Here is a 22,531-nt window from a genome sequence, read left to right as displayed (position 1 = left end):
TTAAAAAATTATATGATAATTTTCCTTGTTAGAATTGATATAAATGTTCTTTAATGAGTTCCATGACTTGTCCTCAAGTTACGAACATGAAAAGTCTTATCATAAATGTTTTAATGAACTCCATAACTTGTCCTCAAGTTATGGAAAATCAAGAGTCTTTTTATAAAGCCAACATTAACTCATAAGTTATGGAAACCAAGAGTTTTGAAAAGTTTCAAAACTTGTCCTCAAGTTTTGTAATTTGTAAAGTCTCACAACTGAAACATTTAATTCCAATCCTTAAGTTTTTAAAAGTTAAAATTCAACCCTTAAACTATTATTATATTAAAATTTAATATATATATATATATATATGTATGTATGTATAAGACAAGTCAGTCTTACCGTCAGTAGGCCTCACTCACAACACCGGTCTATAAGGGGGGTATAAGGTTACTGCATATATTAAAAGTTATATATATATATATATATATATATATATATATATATATATATATATATATATATATATGCATGTACAAGACAATTCAGTCTTATCGTTAGTAGGCCTCATTCACGAAGCCGGTCTATAAGGGGGGGGGGGGGGTATAAGGTTACTGCATATAAAATGACAGTTTAATGGGTGTCCACTCTCACCCACCGCTTCCTTGTCTGGTGGAGGGTCATAAGCCGAACGGGTAGGATAGGACATTAATTCTCATTATAAGTATAATGATAATTATAAAGTAACTAAACTTTTATTAAATTCCTAATCTTTGTTACTTTAGGAAAAATGTGAAAATGGTGTTATTCGATGAAATTACACTTTGCATCTTGTTAAGTCGTTAGTGGAGCGTGTGTGGTTAACCGACACACTAATCTAGGACTGATAATGTGTGACAAATGGTAGCTTGATGTTAATCATAGATCAATGGAGCGTGTGTGGTTAACCAGCACATTGATTAGGTGATTTGTAACATTGAGTATACCAAGCTAATTTTCATGGTTATTCACACCTTATTTGTGATCCTCGACATCCTAGTCACAAACTTGAAGGGCGCAATTGAGATTTAAACAAGACATTGAAAAATTTAATGAATCTCAAAGGATCTAGGAATTTCAATCCATTTAAAACTTAATAGTCTCTTTCGTTTTTCATGGTGGAAATTGGTAAATCGTCATTTACCTACCTTCAAATATTTTACAGTTGGATTACGGCATCCATCTTCGTAATTGTAAAATATTGTGTTGGGTCCTAGCCTTAATATTTCGTTTTGGGTGTTATATTAAGGACTTAAATCAACTAACTTGGATTTCTCCCTTTATAGATGTCTAGGTCTGACAACTATGGTCACATATTGATAGGTTGGGAATGTTAGGAGTCGACGTCTCAAGGAAGTTGGCTGTTGACTTGGTTCTTCAGTCACTTCCCGAGTCATATAGTCAGTTTGTTAAAGACTACTATATGACAGTCCGCGACATGACCCTTATTGATCATACCTATTTGCTTATTGCTGCTGAGTCTGCAATCATTTGGCGCACTGGAAAAGTAAATTTGATTAAAAGATCTACTTCCCAAACTTCCATGAACATTGACAATGGAAACATTGGAAGTCCATAAAAGATTTATCTTTCCAAGGAAAAGTGAAAGGCTAAGTCTAAGATTGTCCTATTTACCATTCCCAAAGAGTCCATATGTTTTTATTTCCAAGAGAAGGGGCGTTGGTTCCGAAGCTGTTGTATCTACCTGAAGGATCATAAGAATGGTAAGGTCAAAAAGTTTGACTCTGTTTCAGCTAAGTCCACTATCTAACTCTATTAAGTTTCTTTCTGTAGTTTCTTAATACATGATGTGATAATATTACATTTTGATGTTTTGTAGGATCAAAGGAAGCTTAAAGGAAAGACATGCAGAATCTGATCGCGAAGAGATGGATTTCGATCGCATGGTTCGATGATTAGATTTTTGAGCTGCTGCTTAAGAGTTATGATAGATTGCTGAGAAATTTGTAATAACATAGTTTTCATTTGTAATTGCATTGTAAGGAAAAGTTTTTCCGCAATCATATAAATAAATAATTTTTTTATCTTATTTTATATTTCCTTGCAATGACATATGTGAAAATTGATGTTTGTACTTTTTAGCAATATGGATTTGATTCTTTCTTTTGTGGTAGTGTCTAAATTTACCAAATAAGGAAAGATTCTCATCACCCAAATTTCAATTGGACAGAAACTTGGGATCATGCAACTTGTATTGTATGATAAATGAGAACCTTCAGCTTTGGGAAATTAGGACTAATTCCTTATTCACATACAAAGGTGAGTTAAGTAAAGGACTAGGGGATCGAGTACACTTGGTTGTGCGTTGGTCAGATCCACCACAAAGAACGATAAGACTATCGTTATAGTTTACTAAAGCTAGTAAATATGGTTATGCTTACAAGATTAAGTATAATTTGAGTCATTGAAAAGTATCAATGTATAGCAGAACGAATAAGAAGAATCAAAGTCGGCAGAAAGATAAAAGTTTCTCCAATCTGAAAAGATGGGAGAGTACTTGAGTATCGTGTTTTATGATCATCTTAATGATTATGAAAACCATATCACAATTTGATCCTCTAAGGACGCCTTAGTGCATTTGTTTGGCTAAGAAGAGGAATAGGGAATTGTTGAAATGGTTAAATCAATTAAGATGAATCATACTTCATTCTAAAATCAAATCTTAGAGTCATACTCCAAGATTGTATATTGAGTGACATATCAACAACTGTAGAATAAAATATTTTCTACTCTTGTACATTTGAAATTGGTAAGTTGTAATGTTTTGGATAAAACAAAGATCAATTAAGACTGATTGTCAAAAGTGTTTGTCTTGATAAGAAATCGTACTAACTCTTGAATATTTGTTTGTTAAGTAATGTTTCTTGACAGAGAGAAACTTGTATCTCAAGAGGTCAGTGGGAGTCTTAAAGATCTTGAAATGTTTTAAGAACTAATCAAGAGTCAACCTATTGTTAATCTCTAGCACACGACTTGAGGTTTATAACCTATTGTATTGACATATTCTTATTTTTGTGCCCATTCCAGTTGGTTGACTATACATGTGAGTTCTATGAGTTTTCAATTGTTTGCATTACAACTTGGAAGCAATGGTAGCCCCTTGTGCTGCCAGGTGGCAAGGAATTAAGATTGAACAAGTTCAGTCCTTATGAGTTTGGATTTGTCACTAACCTTGTCTTGTGATTATGGTTTTAACAAATTCACATGGATATGACCATATACACCATAAAAATTTAAGTGTCGTAAGGTTTCTCTCCAATTCATGAAGATGATTATGAGGAAACACTTTCACAAAGTAGATTTTAAAGAGTTAGCAATTGTGATATTTGCATTCTCAAATTCGATTATGATTATGGCATCCCTCTTCATAGTTCGAATTGTGAGAAATGGAAAAAGGTCTAAACATTTGAGACTTATTGCTGTAAGCTCTAAAATTGTTTAGACATACATATGAGCTTTCTCATAAAAGGTGTGTGAGCTTATCGAAGCATCTCGTGTTAGAAATCTAAACTTTGGCAAGAAAGTCAATAAAGTATTGATTTCTAGAAGTCCAAGTGATTTCTGGATTTATGTCATAGTTAGTGGGAGCATAAATGTTATGCAAGTAACAAAATAATTGTTATGCTAGTGGGAGCATAATTATTATGGTAAGTGTTGCAAGTTAGCAATGTTAATTATAGAAAACAAATTAAGTTTTCAATTCGCAAAGTTGTAGGGTTGAAAAGTTGTTTTGCTATAATTAAGGGAGAAGAACTTATACTTCATTTCAGTTCTTGAAGTTTAGATTGAGATTTTAATTAAATTTAGTCAAGGATTTATATGAATAACATGTTGAAATGCTTAAACATTGGAAATTCCATATATGGAAATATTATAGCAAAAGACTGGTCAAGTATCATGTCTTTATGTAAGACATTATGAATCGTATCCCATATGCTTAGGGTATAGGATCGATTGCATATGCTTTAATATTAATGTATTATAATTTTCCAAATTCCTAGGGCATTAAGAGGGAAAAGGACTAGAATTGGATATGACTAAAGTTATTAAACAACTGCGAAGAACAATCCAAGGTTCGCCAAAGATTGGTTGCTTATGGATAATTGGGAATACAATAATGGATGGACCATATTGACATTATTATGAATATACATGATTCTTTTAACAATGAGTTGTAATATGGAAAATAAGGAAATGTTTCCATATTGGGAGTTGGATATCAAGAATCTATGAGAAAATTAGAAACTTTTATGCTAGAAGGATGTTAAAAGGAATGTGCTTTGAATATGAGACTTTGGATCTATGAAATTGTCTTGTAACAATCTTCAATGGAAAGTTTTGTAATTGAAATAGTCTCTGTGACTTCTGTACATAGTCATTACAAAAGGATCACTGCATATAAGTTTAGAATCTAACAAATAACAGTAAGTGGCAAGAACTTGGTATTCTTACACTTACGATAAAGATTTGGAATTGTGAAATGAGTATCGTTGGAAATGTTTACAATTGATCTATTTCACAAAGTAAGGACCCTAGGTAAACATAGTGTGCATGCTTGGAGCATGGGATACCTATTGTTTTAATTTAAGTATTAGTTGATAAATCAAAACAATATACAATGAATAATGTGTAATCAATATGGTGACTAAATAAAAGATGTTTTATTTATACTCAAAAGTTTTGGGGCCATATAGGATTAGTATTATTCTTGTGTTTCACTTTGCATGTTTTGACTTCCCAAATAATATGATTATTCAAACAATCAACAGTCGATCATACTTTGGAAGTAGGTAATGAGGATAGACTATCACGAGTTGGCTTGTAGATTGTCTAAGGCGTTAGACATAGAAAAAGTTTGCTACACCATTCGTGAGTACTCCTGAAATAAGATTTGAGTATTGGCTTAACCCACACTCACCTGAATCACTTCATGGAATTTATCATGAGTGATTGTGAGACGATAATATCATATAATCTTCAAATTAAGATATATGAGTTGTTGACTACGAGTTGGTTGTGCATTGATGATACGAAAACACATCAGTAACTTGATGTTATAAAATGTATCATTGTGCATGACTTAATGAGTAGTTAGTACAAGCATATAATGTCGAAGTTTATCTATTCCTTTTATCCTAAGAGGATTAAAAGCGATATCTTGGGCCCCTCGATGATTCTATTTTGACTATGTGTCGGGCCCGGTCAGAACTAAATTGATGTGTTCAGTTATGTTCTATGTCAGACGAATCGAAAATCGGGAAACAAATTGCAGGACAAAAAGTATGACTGTGTTCCATGTATTTGTCCGCATAGATATCTTGAGAACAGAGGAATATATGATCCCTTATCTAAAGGATGCGTCATTGGCAGTTATAGTTATTAGACTTATCCAAGTGGGAAACTGTTGGATTTGGTGTCTAAGCCCATAACTATAACTGGGATGTACTTGATCCGATTGTGGCATGGTCCTTTTGGGTTGCCTTCATCAGTTCAGTTTGATAAGATGGACTTTTGAGAATAAGGTTATTTGTGATTTATTAATATATTATAAGTATAATATATTAATTGAAAATCATATTATTTAATTAGTATTGATCAAGAATTAATTTTGTGGTCAAAATAGACTAATTAAATATATGGGGATTGATTATGTAAATCAATGATTCTTATAGTGTGGGCCAATGATCCATGGTTATTTAGGATGAGCTAAACCAATGTGATAGTCCATGGTGGTTTTAACCCATGGAGCCTAAGTAATATGAAAGGTCATTAGGGTTTGCAAAGATTTAACCCTAGCACTATAACAGGAAACCCTCATGGCCAAAATCGGTTGCACCATTGATTCTAAGAGAGTCAATTGATTTTGAGCTAAGTAACTTATTTTCTCAAGCCTCCTCTTGCATTTGGTGTTTGTGACACATTAGAGGCATCACACTCACACTTGAGGTGCTCAAGCTTTCAAAGGTCAAGAACTACACCCTACATATAAGAGGTAATCATTTAAACTAGTTTTTATGTTATATAGCTTCAATTGTATGCTAGTTAGGGTGTATGCTTTGGAAAACTAAAAAATGCATGTATAATTAGATAAAACATAGATCCAAAGCATCTAGGGTTGTATGTGAACCATATGAATGTTATAGTGCTCAAAACCCTACACTTTTAACTGGTCACGGTATAGGGAATCTGGTTTGAAGGGCCACATAGAGTTGTTGGATTTCAGAACAACTTAAATGCCAAAATGGTCTTGCCTTTCGGTGTTTCATGTCTGGCCCCTGTCTGTACATAGTAGTTGAAAAGTATTGTTTAACGCTTATATAATACAAAAAAAACAATAGTGTTCATACACCTTGAGTTAATGATAAATCTAGACTAATAGTTAGTCGCAATAAATTTTAGAGTAAAATCTAGTAATAATGATACTAGGCTTCATCGAAGGAAAATAAAATTGTTAGAAGCGAAGCGCTGCCTAAATTTTGATTCGTCACTTTAACAAGTGAGTGCATAGTTACTTTCATCTTACACATTGATATGAAGTATTTAAATACAAATTACGTGCTATATGTGCCTATTATCTGTGTTCTTGATATGAAGTATTTAAATACAAATTACGTGCTATATGTGCCTATTATCTGTGTTCTTGATATCTATGTTGGATGAATGATTTATACATGTTTTACGTGAGTTAAATTGTATATGTATTTTTATACCTATAAATATATTGAGTAAAGATGGATAGATGAATGATGAGAGATAAAAGATGATATAGACGATGAGAGATGAAAGACAATGAGAAGCCTTGACTTAAACGATAATCCAATCTTCTAGTAGAGTATAGATGACAACCACAAACTATTCTAGACAGTCTAGTGGAACGCTAGCATGCTCATAACATGTAGGTGTTTTTGAACTACGTGTTCACCAGATGTACTCTAAAAAACCTGGCAGCTATGGACTTAGTTCCTTATAAGTGAACGTTGACAGTTATGGATTTAGTGCCCTATAGATGAACGTTGGCAGTTATGGATTTGGTGCCCTACAAATGAACATTAGCAGTTATGTACTTAGTGCCTAATAGATAACATCGGTAGCTATGGAATTAGTGCCTGTTGGATAAACCATGGCAGCGATGGACTTCGTTCCTATTCCTTAGGACAATCCTTAGGAATGAAGGAATGAATATGATTCTTAGGGTAGATCCTTAAGAATAAAGAAGATAATTAACGGGGATAGGAAGTTGGGTTAATTGTTTGATGATTAAACATAATAATTATATTATTGTGGGTTGAAAACCCTGTGTACTCCCCATGTTTCCCAACCTGACCCACTCAGTTTATTTGTATCATAGGTGTCGATATGAATATACATTACACTGAGAGATTAAAGGAGATGTAAATCGTTAGTGTAAATGAATGTAAGGTCTGTTTATGCTTATGTTTCTGTATTGACAATGACATACCAATGTTTTAATATAAACAAAATACATTTCTTCGGAAATGCTTTGATAATATATTTATCATGTTTTTTGGGAACAAATTCCACAATATTATTCTTTAAAATGGATACTCAATAATCCAAGGTTACCCATTAAATAATAGGAATAATCGGTTAAAGCATTTATTATGGGCAATCTAGTTGACACAAAAGAGATGATGTCCGACGATGCAAGCATTTAATGCGCCCTATGCGAATGGCGTCCCAGTACCCATGGCAGATCTTTAAGTCTAAACGAAAAAAATATTTTGTCAAATATTCTTTTACCCTTTAGACTGGGGGGGGGGGGGGGGAGGGGGTGGGGGCTTAATGGTTTACCCGGACCGGTAATCTGTAGGAGCCCAAAACTGGCCTGGTACTTACAAGGCCGAGAAAGAAGAAATTATAGCTTGTCACAAACGAATCTAAGCTCAACTAACTATGCATGAATCTTAGAACCATATCCCATGAAACCCGTAAAAGAGAAGATACGGAGCAATAAAATAATAAAAAGGACATAAAGTGAGAGCGCTAATAAATTAGGAAATGGGAAAAGAACCAATCATAACCATAAACATGTGGAACCACAAATAGACTATAAATACATTAGAAAATACGATAAATAGATATGGAAAAAGGAGGAGAACAGGAGCCTTCAAGCACTGCATCATAGAATTCTATTTCGCAATCTAATTTAGGCATCAGAGAGTAATGTCGGGGGTCTAACCCTCGGTATGGCTATCTGACCTAGCATCTATCTTTATCATGCAAAGTGGATTCCCGGAAGATTATTAGACCAAGATCCTTCCGGGGTAGCTAAACATGCGCCTGGAGTTCGTTGTAATAACAAAACCCGTTGGCTGAAGTAGACTGTTGCATGGGTGATTATAAGACTATGATTTGGCCTATAGCAATCACTTGGGTTGAAACAGACCTATTGGCTGAAATATGACATATTGTTATGTATGTGGATATGTATGATATGTGAAATTTTGGAAAGCTCACTAAGCTTTGTAATTACGGTTTTAAGTTTAAATGTTTCATGTACTTTTTGTAGTAAAAGGAAGAGCCCAACATGATTACAACGCATCAAATGGAGATTCAAGACTTTTGTTTTATGATACTTTGATGTTATTTTGGAACTACCTTGGTACTATGATGATATTTTATGAAATGGAATGAAAGATTTTAGTTATTTAAAAATGAAAATTTTTCTATGAGTTTTGGTTTCCATTTATGAACGACAAGTGTCACAATTTTAAATGTTTAAGAAGATATATGGTAGGAGAAAAAACTAGGCGGATATTTGATTTCTCATATATTCTCCCTATTAAACTTTGAATGATCATTAATTTAATTTTTTCATTCAACTTCACTCCATGTCATCATACACACATTCCATTAAACACATATTCAATCATAATCACTACTTATTCAACTCCTATGCAACTTGGTTAGTGTTTGAAGAAGTAAAAACAAACTGGCTTGCAGTATAAGTGTTGTCAAGCTGTATGTTGAACTCTCAAGCTGACCAAAGTAGTTTTTAGTTGTTTTGTTTATGTATTTTGTCAATTTAATATTTATTGGATGTCAAAGTTATAGCAAGAAGTGGTCTAATGGTGATCATCTAGAATGAAGCATCCTAGTCCAAGATTGAGTGCTAGAGGCATGTTAACTTATCACCTAGTATTTTGAAGAAGATTATGCTATGGTATATCTGTATATAATTTTTTTTATTATTTTGGGAAAATGACGTATAGGCCCTATAATGTTTCTAGGGTTGACCCATTTAGCCAGTTAACTTATTTTGTGGCTTAATAAGGGATCGAATTAGTCTTTGTCGGGTCGATTAAGTCCTTATTTCAATTTTGAAGGGGTTAGCCGGTCATTTTAAGTCCACCTCCTTCTACTAACACCACATCGGATGCTGAATGTGACTTTCGTCTAATGCCATGTCATTAATTAGTCACCTCCTTCGTAATGTCGGTATATGCTTTATAAAAAAGCCTGTTTACATCCACTGTTCAACACTTCATCGGTAAACCCTTTTTTGTGAGCTGCTTCTGAATCCTCAAGCATGAAACCCGTATTCTTACAAGTAGATGTCCACTTCCAAGGAATGTTCGCCAGAAACCCCATACGCTACACCGGTGGAATTACACAGAGGTTTTCGGACATCGATTTTGCAGGAATGGACAAGGATGGGTGTGTTGCCTTCATCGAAAGGTTCACTGGGGAAAAGTGTCAGAAGCTCTATTACTGCCAACCTGATATTGATTTTCCAAAAGGTTTGACTCTAATTTGCAATGACCCCGATTATTACAACTTCATTGAAATTGCATATGAATGTGGTGTTATACTCCCTATGTATGTAGACCATTTTGGGGATAGTAACATACAGGAATGGTTGGATGAACACAAAGACGAGTTTGTTGGTAACATTGAGGAAGAAGTACTTGATGGTGCAGGACTGGTTAAGGAAGTTGCACCAGGGTATCGGGATGTGGGTGATAGTGACACGAACGATGAGGTAGAGAATGGCGATGATGATGATGACGAGGATGAGGATGTCGATGGCGATGAGGATGACCATCAAAAGCCTCATTTTTTTATAAAGGGTAATGAGATTCAGGAAGAGATGGGTGAGAAAGCAGGTGCAGGTGAGTTTTTCGATGAAGACATGGGTGACAATGAAGATGTTTATCCCGAATTGCCAAACATTTTCAATGATAAGCTCAATTGCAAGGAGGAGGAACCTGTTTTAGGTATGAGGTTTGAGAGTCCTAAGCAATTGAAACACATGCTTTGTAACTATGCTGTCGCGAATGGTTATCAATTATGTTTTGTTAAGAATGATACTAGATGATTACTTGTCAAATGCTGTGGTGGCAAATGTACTTTTAGGCTTTGGGGTTCTTGGATGAGTGAAGATAAGTCTTTCCAGATAAAATCTCTTATCAGTGAGCATAATTGTGCAAAGAATTTCAAATTCAGATCAATTGTGATTTACAAATGGATAGGGACCCACTTTAAGCACCAATTTTACAACAATCAAAAGATGAGCGTCCGAATGCTTAGAGAGGAGGTAAAAACAGATTTTGGGATTAACGTGAGTATGAGTCAGTGTAGGAGAGCCAAGAAGTATGCATTGAGTCTAGTTGAAGGGACAATAGCTGAGAATTATGCAAGATTATGGTCATATGGTGAGGAGATTAGAAGATCAAATCCTGGATCCACAGTTAAAATTTGTGTTGATTCAATGCCTGATGGTAAGAATTATTTCAGCAAAATATACATATGTTTTGCTTCAGTAAAAGAGGGATGGAGGGGAGGATGTAGGAGGATCATTAACCTGGATGGTTGTTTTCTGAAAACTTTTTGTCAAGGGGAGTTGGTTTGTGTTGTGGGTAGAGATGCTAACAATGGAATATTCCCAATTGCTTGGGCAGTTGTTTCTGTGGAAAACAAAGAGAATTGGAAATGGTTCTTAGAAAGTCTTTCAGAAGATTTGCAATGTTGGAATGATGGTAACGGTTTGGTTCTAATTTCGGATCAACACAAGGTATGGTTCAAAACTATTGCATGTTTTAAATTTAGTTATTGCTATTCGAATTTCAAACATTAATGTGACTTATGTAGGGTTTGATTGAGGCAGTGAAGGAAGTATTTCCAGCAGCTGAACATAGGCAATGTGCTAGACATATCTATGCGAATTTTAGAAAGACATTTAGTGGATCCAAGTTTGAAAATCTGTTTTGGAAAGCGAGCAAGGCAACAACTGAAGCACAATTTAATGTAGTCATGAAAGAGATTGGAAAATTAAATCCGGAAGCAGTTGTGCATCTTATGGCTAGAGATCCAAAGACTTGGTCTTTGGCTTTTTTCAGAGTTCATAATTCTTGTGAGTCAGTAGAGAATGGTTTTTCAGAGAGTTTTAATAGTGTGATTTTGGATGCCCGGAAGAAACCAATAATAAGCATGTTAGAGGACATTCGTATATATGTGATGCAAAGGATGGTGACTATGAAACTAACCGGACAAGGATGGAATGCTTATTCTGTTTGTCCAAATATCAGAATATGGTTGAATATGCTCCAAACTGAGCAAAGGTTTGTACATTTATCCAATTACATTACTACTTTACTCTTCACATCTCATGATATTTGCGGTTTTCATCTATATATGTAGGCATTGGCATGTCATTTCTTGTGGTGGGATGAAGTTTGAGGCAAGGAAGATGGACGAGGCGTTTACTGTGGATGTTGAAAAAAAGGAATGCAGCTGCAGGCTATGGCAACTTAATGGATATGGCTGCGTACACTCAGTTGCCACCTTAGCCTACTTAAATTTGACACCTGACGGTCCATATGTAGATTCAATGTACTTGGCTGCATTATACCATAATACTTACAAACAGCCAATACATGGGATGAATGGACAAAATATGTGGCCTTCTACTGACTTGATACCCCCTTCGCCTCCATTGAAAAGGCGTATGCCAGGAAGGCCAACCATAAAGAGAAGAAGAGATGCTTCTGAACGGATGGGAAAACATACCGTCTGCAAGGCAGGGAAGAAAGTTTCTTGCAGCATATGCAAGGAGAAAGGACACAACAAGGCTACTTGTAGTAAAGGTGTAGGAACATCCAAACAAAATGGAACAAAGAAACAAAAAATGATACCTACGCAGGAGTCTGTAAACGTTACCATAAGAGTAGGGGAGGATGAGGTAATCGTAGATGCTACTGATGCTTTGGATAGGCCTAGAGATGAAGAGCGAATGGTGGGAGTCAATGGACAGGATGAAGGGGTAAATGTCAATGCTCGAGTTAAGCATGTTAAACCACCTAAAATGCAAAAGAAGTCAGAACGAATCATTAAACTGAAGCTTGCAAAAAATGTGGGGGGGGGGGGGGGGGTGAAGGTAGCAGTGTTGCAACGGCCATGGAATTGGATTAAGTAGTTGTTTGTTATTTGTAGTGAATGTGTGTTGCAGTAAACAAATGATCTTTGTATGTTCTTTTATGGTGTACTACGAATTTTAAGGGGTATTATGGGCATTTTAGCCAAAACAAAGTAAACTGACCATTTATGATGTGGGGGTATTTGAGTTATTACTATTTAAATTGACCATTTTGGTTGTGGGGGCATTTTAGTCATTATAAATTAAATTTAACATTTTGGATGTGAGGGCATTTTAGTCATTAGAAATTAAAACCATTTTTGGATGCAGGGGTAATTAACTCATTACAAAGTAAATTGGCCATTTTGGTTGTGGGGGCATTTTAGTCATTACAAATTAAGTTTAACATTTTCGATGTGAGGGCATTTTAGTCATTAGAAACTATAACCATTTTTGGATGCAGGGGTAATTAACTCATTACAAAGTAAATTGGGCATTTTGGTTGTGGGGGCATTTTAGTCATTACAAATTAAGTTTAACATTTTCGATGTGCGGGCATTTTAGTCATTATAAATTAAAACCATTTTTGGATGCAGGGGTAATTAACTCATTACAAAGTAAATTGGCCATTTTGGATGCAGGGGTAATTTAGTCATTACAAAGTAAATTGACCATTTTTCATGCAGGGGTAATTTAGTCATTGTAAAAAACACGGGACTTGTGACTTAATCCATTCAACATGAAAAGGCTATCTTTAGAAAACTTTATTCCCTTTTTTTTTCCAAAAAAGGTTTGCAGACAAGCATATATGGTTCAATCGTGTGCAAAGGTTTTTTTTGTCCCTTTTCCTAAACTGCACCATTTGTGGTCCCTGTCTATGCGCATAAAGAAGGTAAATTCATTTTGCTTTGTCTTGTGGTGCTGTCCCAGTCGATGAAACATATATAATACCCAAATGTTTCTTTCTTTCATGCACACATACAGATACAGGTGAAAGACAATTTTTTTTAATAATATCATATTAAAACACAATTCACCCATGGGTTTGTTTACATCGCTTACTGCTATTCAATAACCTATTACAGAGATCATCGACAAAAAACTTCATCAAAAAACGATGACAATCAGCAGCCCAACAACACCACCACCAAATCTACAGACCAACATCACAAACTAATACTAGCAACCCACACAAAATCTACTACTAATATTGACACTAAACAACATAGGCAACACACCAAAACACAAACCCAGGAGTGAAATGCTTCAACCTACACAACATTTTTTTACTTAAACACCAAATACGTCACCACAGATGCACAAACAACACCAAAAATCCCAACACAAGACATCAGCTTCTTACGTTTATTGTCCTTGAAGACCATCTTCGCATATGCTCCTTGCAGAGAAACGAAATGATTTTTAAGATCAGCAACCATATGTGAGATATCCATCTGACCAGCGCGAACGTCATCGACCTCAAGGTTCATGGCATCTAAGTGTCGATTAACTGCAAGACGGAGCTCACGCAACTGGTCTTGGAAGTCCTCCCGTATAAGAGACAGTTCCGTCTGGGTTTGCAGTAGACTGATGGCTATGTCTTCGTTCGTTACACCATTCGAATGATTCTCATCCATGTGACGGGCGTAATTTGGAGACCAACTGTGTTCTGCACGTCCGCTCGAAGCCATTTTGGAGTAAACTTAGAGACGAGATTGGGGTAATGAAGTTTGCAGATGTGCCCTTTTAGGTCAAGGAAGTCTTCATTTTATATGGAGGCGCTAGAACTGTCGATTGTTGCTCCTTACGATTCGCCTTCAATATGACGTCGTTGTGGTTGTTGGACGATTTAACTTCTTGCCATGTCATCGCTTACGTGTTAGGCTAGGTTTATGTGGCAACGTTAACCGGCTACAATAGGTAAAATGGACTATATTGTTAGGTAACAAATAATTCGATCCCTTATTAAGCCACAAAATAAGTTAACTGGCTAAATGGGTCAACCCTAGATACATTATAGGGCCTATACGTCATTTCCCCATTTTATTATTATTATTATTTTTAATTTCGTATCTATGGATATTGAAAATTTTTGACCATTTAAATTTAGTTTTATTAGATTCTAACTTATATTTATGTTTTTTTTTTCTATTTCGCTTCTATGGATATTGAATTATATTTCATGCCAATTACTTAATTCAATTATATTTCATGCCAATTACTTATTTCAATATCCATAGAAGCGAAATAGAAAACATAAATTTATGAAAGAATATAATAAAATTAAACTTAAATGGTTGAAAAACTTTTAAAACAATCTTTTACAAATACTTAGATAAAACACATATAGACTTAACTGCTATTTAATGAATATTGAACTAAAAGCCTAAAATAATAACGTTTATTTGAAGTCGAATGGGCCAGTAATATTACCGAGCATAACAATCAAACTTTTTTTTCTTGAAGACAACACGGTATGAGCACCGATTGAAGCCGTTGAGGTGCCGTGGAAGGCGCTCAACGCCGTTGTAATGCCGGAACACCGCCGCGGCTACGACGTTAAAGCGTGTTATGTGGTCTCCGGTTGCAATGATAATGAGAGGCAACACCTCTTTTCTCGAGTGTAACGTTCATAAGGCCGTTTGAAACGGTAAAAAAAAAAAGTTTCTTTCGATTTTCCATATAAATTCACACACTTTACCCAATTTTGTCTCTCTTTCTCTCATTTTGTTCAACTAAATATATAACCAAAAATCAGCCATTTTTTATCATTTAATCAAATATGGAGCAAAACCAAAACACCTCGCCTCCAAACACAGACACATCTGCTCCGATGAGATTCTCTTAATATGGGAGTTATTTGAACCAACTCAACACAAACTCACCACTTTCAAGAGAACTTTTTTAATCCCAACTCACCTCCACTACAATTTCCCACATCCCCTTACATGCAATAAAACCTAAATTTTCAACAAAACATTTTCAGTACTTTCACTTCCCTGCAACAAATAACCACACAACCACCACCCACACAACCAACACCAGAAACTGTCCCTGAAACATAAGCGGAAAGCTGTCGGAAAGGGAGAGGGAATGGGAAAGGGACAAGGAAATCGAAGGCAGTCACGACGTGTGAAGAAGAACCTCAACTATGGTGGACACCGAATGAGGAGTACGCGTTGGCGGTGACGTGGTACGAGACTTTAAAGAATTCAACCGTAGGAAATGATATGTGAAGAGATGGGTTTTGGGAAGTCGTGCTCGGAAAATTCCACACGCTTATGAAGAAACAGTCATATCGCAATATCGATATGCTTAGTAGCAAGTGGACTCCAATCAGTCGTCTGTGCACCAAGTTTAATGAGATTTTCATGAGACTAGAATCACAAAAGCAAAGTGGTGCAAATGATTTTGATGTGTACAAAGCTGCACGAGAACAATATCAAGTCGAAATGGGGCATATTTTCGAGTTTGAAAAAAATATGGGAGATTGTTATGCAAGATCCAAAATTGATTAAGGCGCTAACATCGTCGGAGGCACAATCAAAGAGCTCTCACAATTCTAGTTCATTTTATGTTTCCGACGCACAAACTAACATTAACCTCAATGCTAACACATATGATATCCCTGACGACATCGAAGAGATCTCCCCCCACGCTGACCGATTGGACGCAACAAAGCGAAATGTGCTCAAGCTTACGCAGACGAAACTGATAGAAGGGCACAAGAGTTGGCGGAAATGAAAGCAAAGTTTGACCAACACAACCAGATCATCCAACAAAAGGTTGATGTACGATGTGAGCACTTAGAGTTTTTTTGTAAGCAAGCGGAGAAAGATCAAATGGCGAAGGATTTATCAATTCTCTAGACTAGCAAAGAAAATATGGGACCACGAGAAGTACAAGTGTTCCGGAAGATGAATGAGAAAATCGAAATACAATATTCAGATGACTAGTTGATTGTTTTAAAATTTTTAGGACAATGATTTTTTATATTTATTTATATTTATTTTTATTTTTATTTTTTAATTTTTACGTTCAATGTTTGTGTAATGTTATTTTAAGTTTTTAATGTTATGGTTAATCTAGTATTTAATTAAATTGCATGTTTTGTTTTTTTTTTCAAAATATTCCAACATGATTAAAAAAATTAATTGAAACAAAAAATCAAAAATAAATAATTGAAAAAAGAAAAAAAAAAGCAAAAAAAAAAAAATGATGTCATGAACTATGAGATTACTTATAACACTAAAAGATAACACATTTTTTGAATATGATAAGTAGTTCACATGATAGTAGTTGCACATACCTATTAATGGAAGTAAAAAGGTTAATGAATGATAAAGATGTGAGTGGCACGGTAAGTGTTACACCATGATAGAGAAAGTCGATAACCAAGTCTACCCTAATAAATAAAAATGACTTTGCCACATGTCTTCTTCTTATTCATTTGGACACATGACATTTTCTAGAAATTTTAAAATTTTCTATTTTCCACTTGTCATTTTATTGTATTTTTGATTTTATTAAATTAAAATCCACATTTAATATATAAGGTAATATATATGTAAGGTATTTATTAGAAAATGGTTTATATATGTAATGTATCTAATGCATTAAAGTCTCATTAATTTTAATAATTCAAAAAATTTCTTATTTTTCTTATAAATTTAAAGTTTTCAAATTGTTAAAATTTTATATTTAATTTTTTTTAAATAAACCCATGTAATACATGAGTCTCACACCTAGTTCATTAATATCAATTGTGTTTTTTCCTCGTACTTTTACTTTCTAAATATCTGTAATCATATTATTTCCATTATATTCGTCTAATTGTTATAATTAAATAAATTAATATTTAAAATAATTTAATAGATTCTAAATCCTTAGTTACTACAAGGCTATTATTATTATGAGATTTTCTAATATGTGCCCTTATATAAGAAGTATTAATTATGAAAATATTACCATAATTAAATTCAAAATACATTTATTATGAAAATTATTAATGCATTTTACATTTAATTATAGTAATATTTTTTTATAATTAATGTATTTTACATTTAATTATGATAATATTTGTCATTAATTAGTACTTGTTATATGTGTCCTTAGGACACATATTAGAAAATCTCATTATTATTATTATTATTATTATTATTATTATTATTATTATTATTATTATCTAGTAAGATTTGTTTTGAAATCGCGTGCCTTACATATGGTCATTATTATTAGATCTTCTAGCGAGGTTTGTTAGTTGTTTACTTTGTTATTCTATATCCACTTTCCATGTTAGTAAATTATACGAATGATCCCTATGGTTTAGGGTAATTTACGTGTTTGGTCCCTAACATATTTTTTTATTCGGAAAGTCCTTACTGTTTGTTTTTGTTACGCGTTTGGTCTCTATGTTACTTAAAAAGACTATTTTGCCCTTGATTTTTTAATTTATTTAAATAAACACACTCCCAACCCCACCCCTCGCCTCACCTTACCTACCCCACCATTTTTCTTTATTTAAATAATAGACTTTTTAGGTAAGACAGAAACAAACGCGTAACAAAAACAAACAGTATGGACCAAGTGTGTAACAAAAACAAATAGTAGGGACCTTCCGAGTTAAAAAAATAAATTAGGGACCAAACGCACAAATTACCCAAACCATAAGGACCATTCATGCAATTTACTCTTCCATGTTATACTTTCTAAAGAATGGCAATTATATATTATTATTTATTATTAAGTTTTTAGGACGTTTGGGTTTGGATTTGGATTTGAAGCATTTTGTTTAAACTAAACACTAGAAGCTTGTAGTTCCGAACAAGGATTTCTGTTCAAAATGGAGTGTTTTATCAAACGCTGATAAGCTAGAAGTTCCCAAACGCTCTGTGCCGAACACGCCCTTAATGAAAGGTTTGGTATGGAAAAGTTCATCGGCTGAATTAAAAGTTTGGATGAGTAGTTGATTGACTTACATAAAAAAAATAGGAAACCTTTGTTATATTTCTTAAACCATTGCTAGCACACCAGATTGGAATATGAGACTATGAATTTGACTATTCAAATATTTTATATATATATATATATATATATATATATATATATATATATATATATATATATATATATATATATATATATATATAACTCGAGTAAACGATCATATTATTAAAAAAACAATTAATTGACAAAGTTATACAAATTTTATTTGCATAACCTATATAATCATTTTATAATTTACACGAAACATAGCTATACCATATTACTGATTTCTATAGAATAAACATAAAACATTAGGGTTCATTAAACGCTAATTTAAATGTTTAATTATATATATTTAATTAACTATATATAAAGCTCATGCAACATGCATGGGTCACCATAATAGCATATTATTTTTGAACCGGATAATAGCATATTAATTACACTATTAAGTTTGAAAATTCTTTCAACGAATTCTATTTAATGAATGCTAGCTACCTCCCGCTCATTTCTCAAATTTCTTTGACTTCGATCAAGCAGCCGGCCGGCGACGATGCAGAGATTGGTGAGAGCACTGAGACCAATTGCGGTTGCTTCACAACGAACAACAGCTGCTGCTTCCTTCTCAACCTCTTTGCTATTCGATGAAACTCAAATAAGGGTATTAATTATTACTTAATTCTTATTTCTTAATTAATAATGGATTAAAGAAAGTACGAGTTAGATTTAAATATATTATTAATGAACGTCTATGATGATAGATTGAGTGATTTCTAAATCTGTTGCAATGATCATGACTGCAGTTCAAAGAAGGTCTTCAGCAATTCGTCCAAGAGAAGATAGCTCCTCATGCACACAAAATCGACAAGATGGATTCATTTCCAGAGGTTCTTAGACAAATTCTTTCATTAATTAACTCTCTATGTTTCATTAATCACTTTAATACTTTAAGAGTAATTCTACGTAACTAAACTAACTGCTGAACTCACGTTGCAGGATGTTAACTTATGGAAAGCAATGGGTGACTTTGATCTTCATGGACTTACTGCTCCAGGTTTGCATCTTCAATCTTCACTATTCTTATCGTTGATTTGGTCAAACGTGAAATCATATTTTTTGAAACACAGCGGAATATGGAGGACTCGATGTTGGTTATCTATATCATTGCATGGCCATGGAGGAAATTAGCCGTGCATCAGCGTCGGTTGGGTTATCTTATGGCGTCCATTCTAACGTCTGCCTTAATCAATTGGTAAAACATAAGATTGTTATGGATTCTGATTAATTATATGTCTTAAAACTTAAGGTTAAAGCAATTAACACTTTCCTTGTTGCATATGTGTTCTTCTTTCTTGAAGGTGAGACATGGAAATGCTGCCCAGAAAGAAAAATATTTGCCAAAGGTAATTTTGCTTGCATAAATACTTGGTTTTATATTTTTATTTCAACCATATATAGCTTATTAGGAATTAAGTTCTAATCTCTGTCGAATTTGTTGTAAAGCTAATCAGTGGGGATCATGTAGGAGCTCTTTCTATCAGTGAGCCAAATGGTACGAATTAATTTTGTTCCTCTCTTAAATCTTAATATCTTTAGATTAAATATTGCTACTACAGCTATGAGTTTCATCTTCTTTTTCATGTTATGATCAGCTGGGTCAGATGCTGTTGGCATCAAATGTAAAGCCGATCGTGTTGATGGTGGATATGTTATTAATGGGAACAAGATGTGGTGCACCAATGGCGGAATTGCCGACACCCTGGTAATATATATCTTAATTTCTTCCAACTCCTACTTAATTAATTGGTCAAAGTCCAAAGCTGAAATTTCCACTTGATTAGGTAGTTTACGCTAAAACAGATGTTTCAGCTGGGTCAAAAGGGATAACAGCGTTTATCGTTGAAAAAGGATCACCTGGGTATGTCTTTAATGGTAGAAATAAAAATAAGTAAACTTGTTTTTTGTTTTATATTATATTTTCTTGATCCTTTATTAATTTTCTTGCTGTTGTATAATATTGGATACAGATTCATCGCTGCCCAGAAACTAGATAAACTTGGAATGCGTGGAAGTGGTACGTATGAGCTTGTTTTTGAGAATTGTTTCGTTCCTACAGAGAATATACTTGGTGAAGTAGGAAAAGGTAACATTAATAACAAAAATATATCATGATCCTTTATTAATGAAGCAAAAACTAGCAACTCGTTAATTTTGATTATGCATTTCCAGGAGTTTATATCATGATGTCCGGATTAGATCTAGAAAGAATCGTATTTGCAGCTGCACCTATCGGGATTATGCAGGCATGTCTTGATGTTGTTCTTCCATATGTTCGCCAAAGAGAACAATTCGGACGCCCCATTGGAGAGTTTCAATTAATGGAGGTTCGTCATTTTATTTGCACTCAACTTTTTGTTAAAATCAACACCGAATCCTTCATTATTTTTTTATAAATTCTTTATTTACCTTGCCGAAAAATAGGGAAAGCTTGCAGACATGTATGTTGCTTTGCAGTCTTCAAGGTAAAAACAAAAACAAACAGTTTCTCGACTCCATTACTCCATAACTCTCAAGTGTTATCCTCTTCGCCATATTTATAACTGATCATGGTTTATCTTGTTACAGATCATATGTATATTCTGTTGCAAGGGATTGTGACAATGGAAACATCGTCACAAAGGTAATTAGATTTCCAGCTATCAACAGGTGTTGAGATTTAAGAAGTATGATCTCTGATCGTTGTTTCTTTAATTATAGGATTGTGCTGGAGCGATACTTGTTGCTGCTGAGAAAGCTACACAAGTTGCTCTTCAGGTTCGACAATTAATTCGTCTTACTTGTAACTATCGATCTGAATGACTGAATGTTTTGGTTATAAATTAATTTGTGATATTTTTAATTTGTTCAGGCGATTCAATGTCTGGGTGGGAATGGGTATGTGAATGAGTATCCGACTGGTCGATTTCTTCGTGATGCCAAATTATATGAGATCGGTGCCGGAACAAGTGAGATTAGAAGAATGCTTATCGGTCGTCAACTCTTTAGAGAACAATGATACAAATTTGACTTTTTCGTTGATATTTTATTCAAACACGTTGTACTTGTCCCCGATCTCAATAACATATAAGAGTTAAAAAGGGAAAATTCTCAATGACTTTATTAACACATTGAATTGATGTCTCCTACATCTCCGGTCAATTTGATATGGTACGACTTATGAAAATATATCTGTTTTTATATCACTTTAAAAATATATCAGTTTTTATATTACTTTGGTTTAGACAAATAATATCCATACAAATAAAGGAACTTAGTGGTGATAAAAATGAAACCTAAATTGAGAATAATTACTTAATGGCGTTGAAGTTTAGAAGTGTTCGTTTGAATATATCGATTTGATTCGATCCAATCAAGTGAAACCAAATTGATTTTGATTTGGAATCTAACCGACTCTTGAAGATATTTTGTAAAAAACAACCATTTCTTTTGTGGATAATAATCACTCATTCCATAATGCTATTTCCGAGTAAGAAAAATGGGCCAAAACCCTCAATGTATAAATAGGGCCCGTACATAGACATACCAGACAAAACATTTCGGACAGAGATGATTTCAAAATTCTTGTAACCTAAATATCAAAGATTTTGGGTGTTTTCTAGCATGGTTTCAAAAAACCATGTTAGTTTTATTGATTAATGTACTTGCACTTTAGCATACAAATGATTTAATGTAGTCCATAATGTATAGAACTAGTTTGAAATTAGAGGAACATCTTCAGAATACCATATTGCATGTAGTGTTATTGTTGCTTCTAGACATTGTTACCATATAAGTAGCATAAAATCCAGTAGTAATAGTACATAGAGAGTGAAGAAATGTAGGTTACATATTCAATCTAAATTTGAAATGTGCTTTACGAGTGTGGAATACGAAGAACTACTCCGGTACATCCGGAATACGAAGAACAACTCCGAAATGGGAATCATGTTCTTTTTACAGAACTTGTATTGTTTCTAATATTGTTAAATTAATAAGTAATATTGATTTGCATTATACGTACACCGCTGAATTAGTCTGAAATCAGAACCAGTGGGTTCGAAGGTGCCCCTGAACAATTTGTGTGATGTT

At 34.0% G+C, this 22,531-nt stretch overlaps 2 protein-coding genes across 2 annotated transcripts; both read left to right on the top strand.

The window, feature by feature from the left end:
• The first annotated feature begins 9,592 nt into the window (after positions 1–9,592).
• Positions 9,593–12,478, top strand: LOC128132446 (uncharacterized). The gene is made up of 5 exons (XM_052769023.1): positions 9,593–10,287; positions 10,420–10,784; positions 10,902–11,077; positions 11,155–11,624; positions 11,704–12,478. Exons 1-5 carry the CDS (start codon positions 9,593–9,595, stop codon positions 12,476–12,478), a joined length of 2,481 nt encoding a protein of 826 aa, XP_052624983.1.
• Positions 12,479–18,901: 6,423 nt separating this feature from the next.
• On the top strand, positions 18,902–21,570 carry LOC111899864 (isovaleryl-CoA dehydrogenase, mitochondrial). The gene is made up of 14 exons (XM_023895737.3): positions 18,902–19,064; positions 19,207–19,290; positions 19,400–19,457; positions 19,531–19,655; positions 19,762–19,806; positions 19,907–19,955; positions 20,056–20,165; positions 20,245–20,321; positions 20,431–20,546; positions 20,633–20,787; positions 20,885–20,925; positions 21,029–21,083; positions 21,161–21,217; positions 21,312–21,570. Exons 1-14 carry the CDS (start codon positions 18,957–18,959, stop codon positions 21,456–21,458), a joined length of 1,227 nt encoding a protein of 408 aa, XP_023751505.1. The 5' UTR covers positions 18,902–18,956; the 3' UTR covers positions 21,459–21,570.
• Positions 21,571–22,531: the final 961 nt, after the last annotated feature.

The sequence above is a fragment of the Lactuca sativa genome, chromosome 2 (assembly GCF_002870075.4).
Source record: "Lactuca sativa cultivar Salinas chromosome 2, Lsat_Salinas_v11, whole genome shotgun sequence".
Taxonomy (NCBI): Eukaryota; Viridiplantae; Streptophyta; class Magnoliopsida; order Asterales; family Asteraceae; genus Lactuca; species Lactuca sativa.
The sequence above is the reverse complement of the archived record's forward strand: the minus strand, read 5'-3'. Positions and strand labels throughout refer to the sequence as shown.

Coding starts and splice junctions, on each gene's coding strand:
- LOC111899864 (XM_023895737.3), top strand. CDS start 18,957: ATGCAGAGATTGGTGAGAGCACTGAGACCAATTGCGGTTGCTTCACAA. Junction 19,807..19,906: donor AAGAAAAATATTTGCCAAAG/GTAATTTTGCTT, acceptor TTTGTTGTAAAG/CTAATCAGTGGGGATCATGT. Junction 19,956..20,055: donor TTCTATCAGTGAGCCAAATG/GTACGAATTAAT, acceptor TGTTATGATCAG/CTGGGTCAGATGCTGTTGGC.
- LOC128132446 (XM_052769023.1), top strand. CDS start 9,593: ATGAAACCCGTATTCTTACAAGTAGATGTCCACTTCCAAGGAATGTTC. Junction 11,078..11,154: donor TAATTTCGGATCAACACAAG/GTATGGTTCAAA, acceptor TGACTTATGTAG/GGTTTGATTGAGGCAGTGAA. Junction 11,625..11,703: donor ATGCTCCAAACTGAGCAAAG/GTTTGTACATTT, acceptor CTATATATGTAG/GCATTGGCATGTCATTTCTT.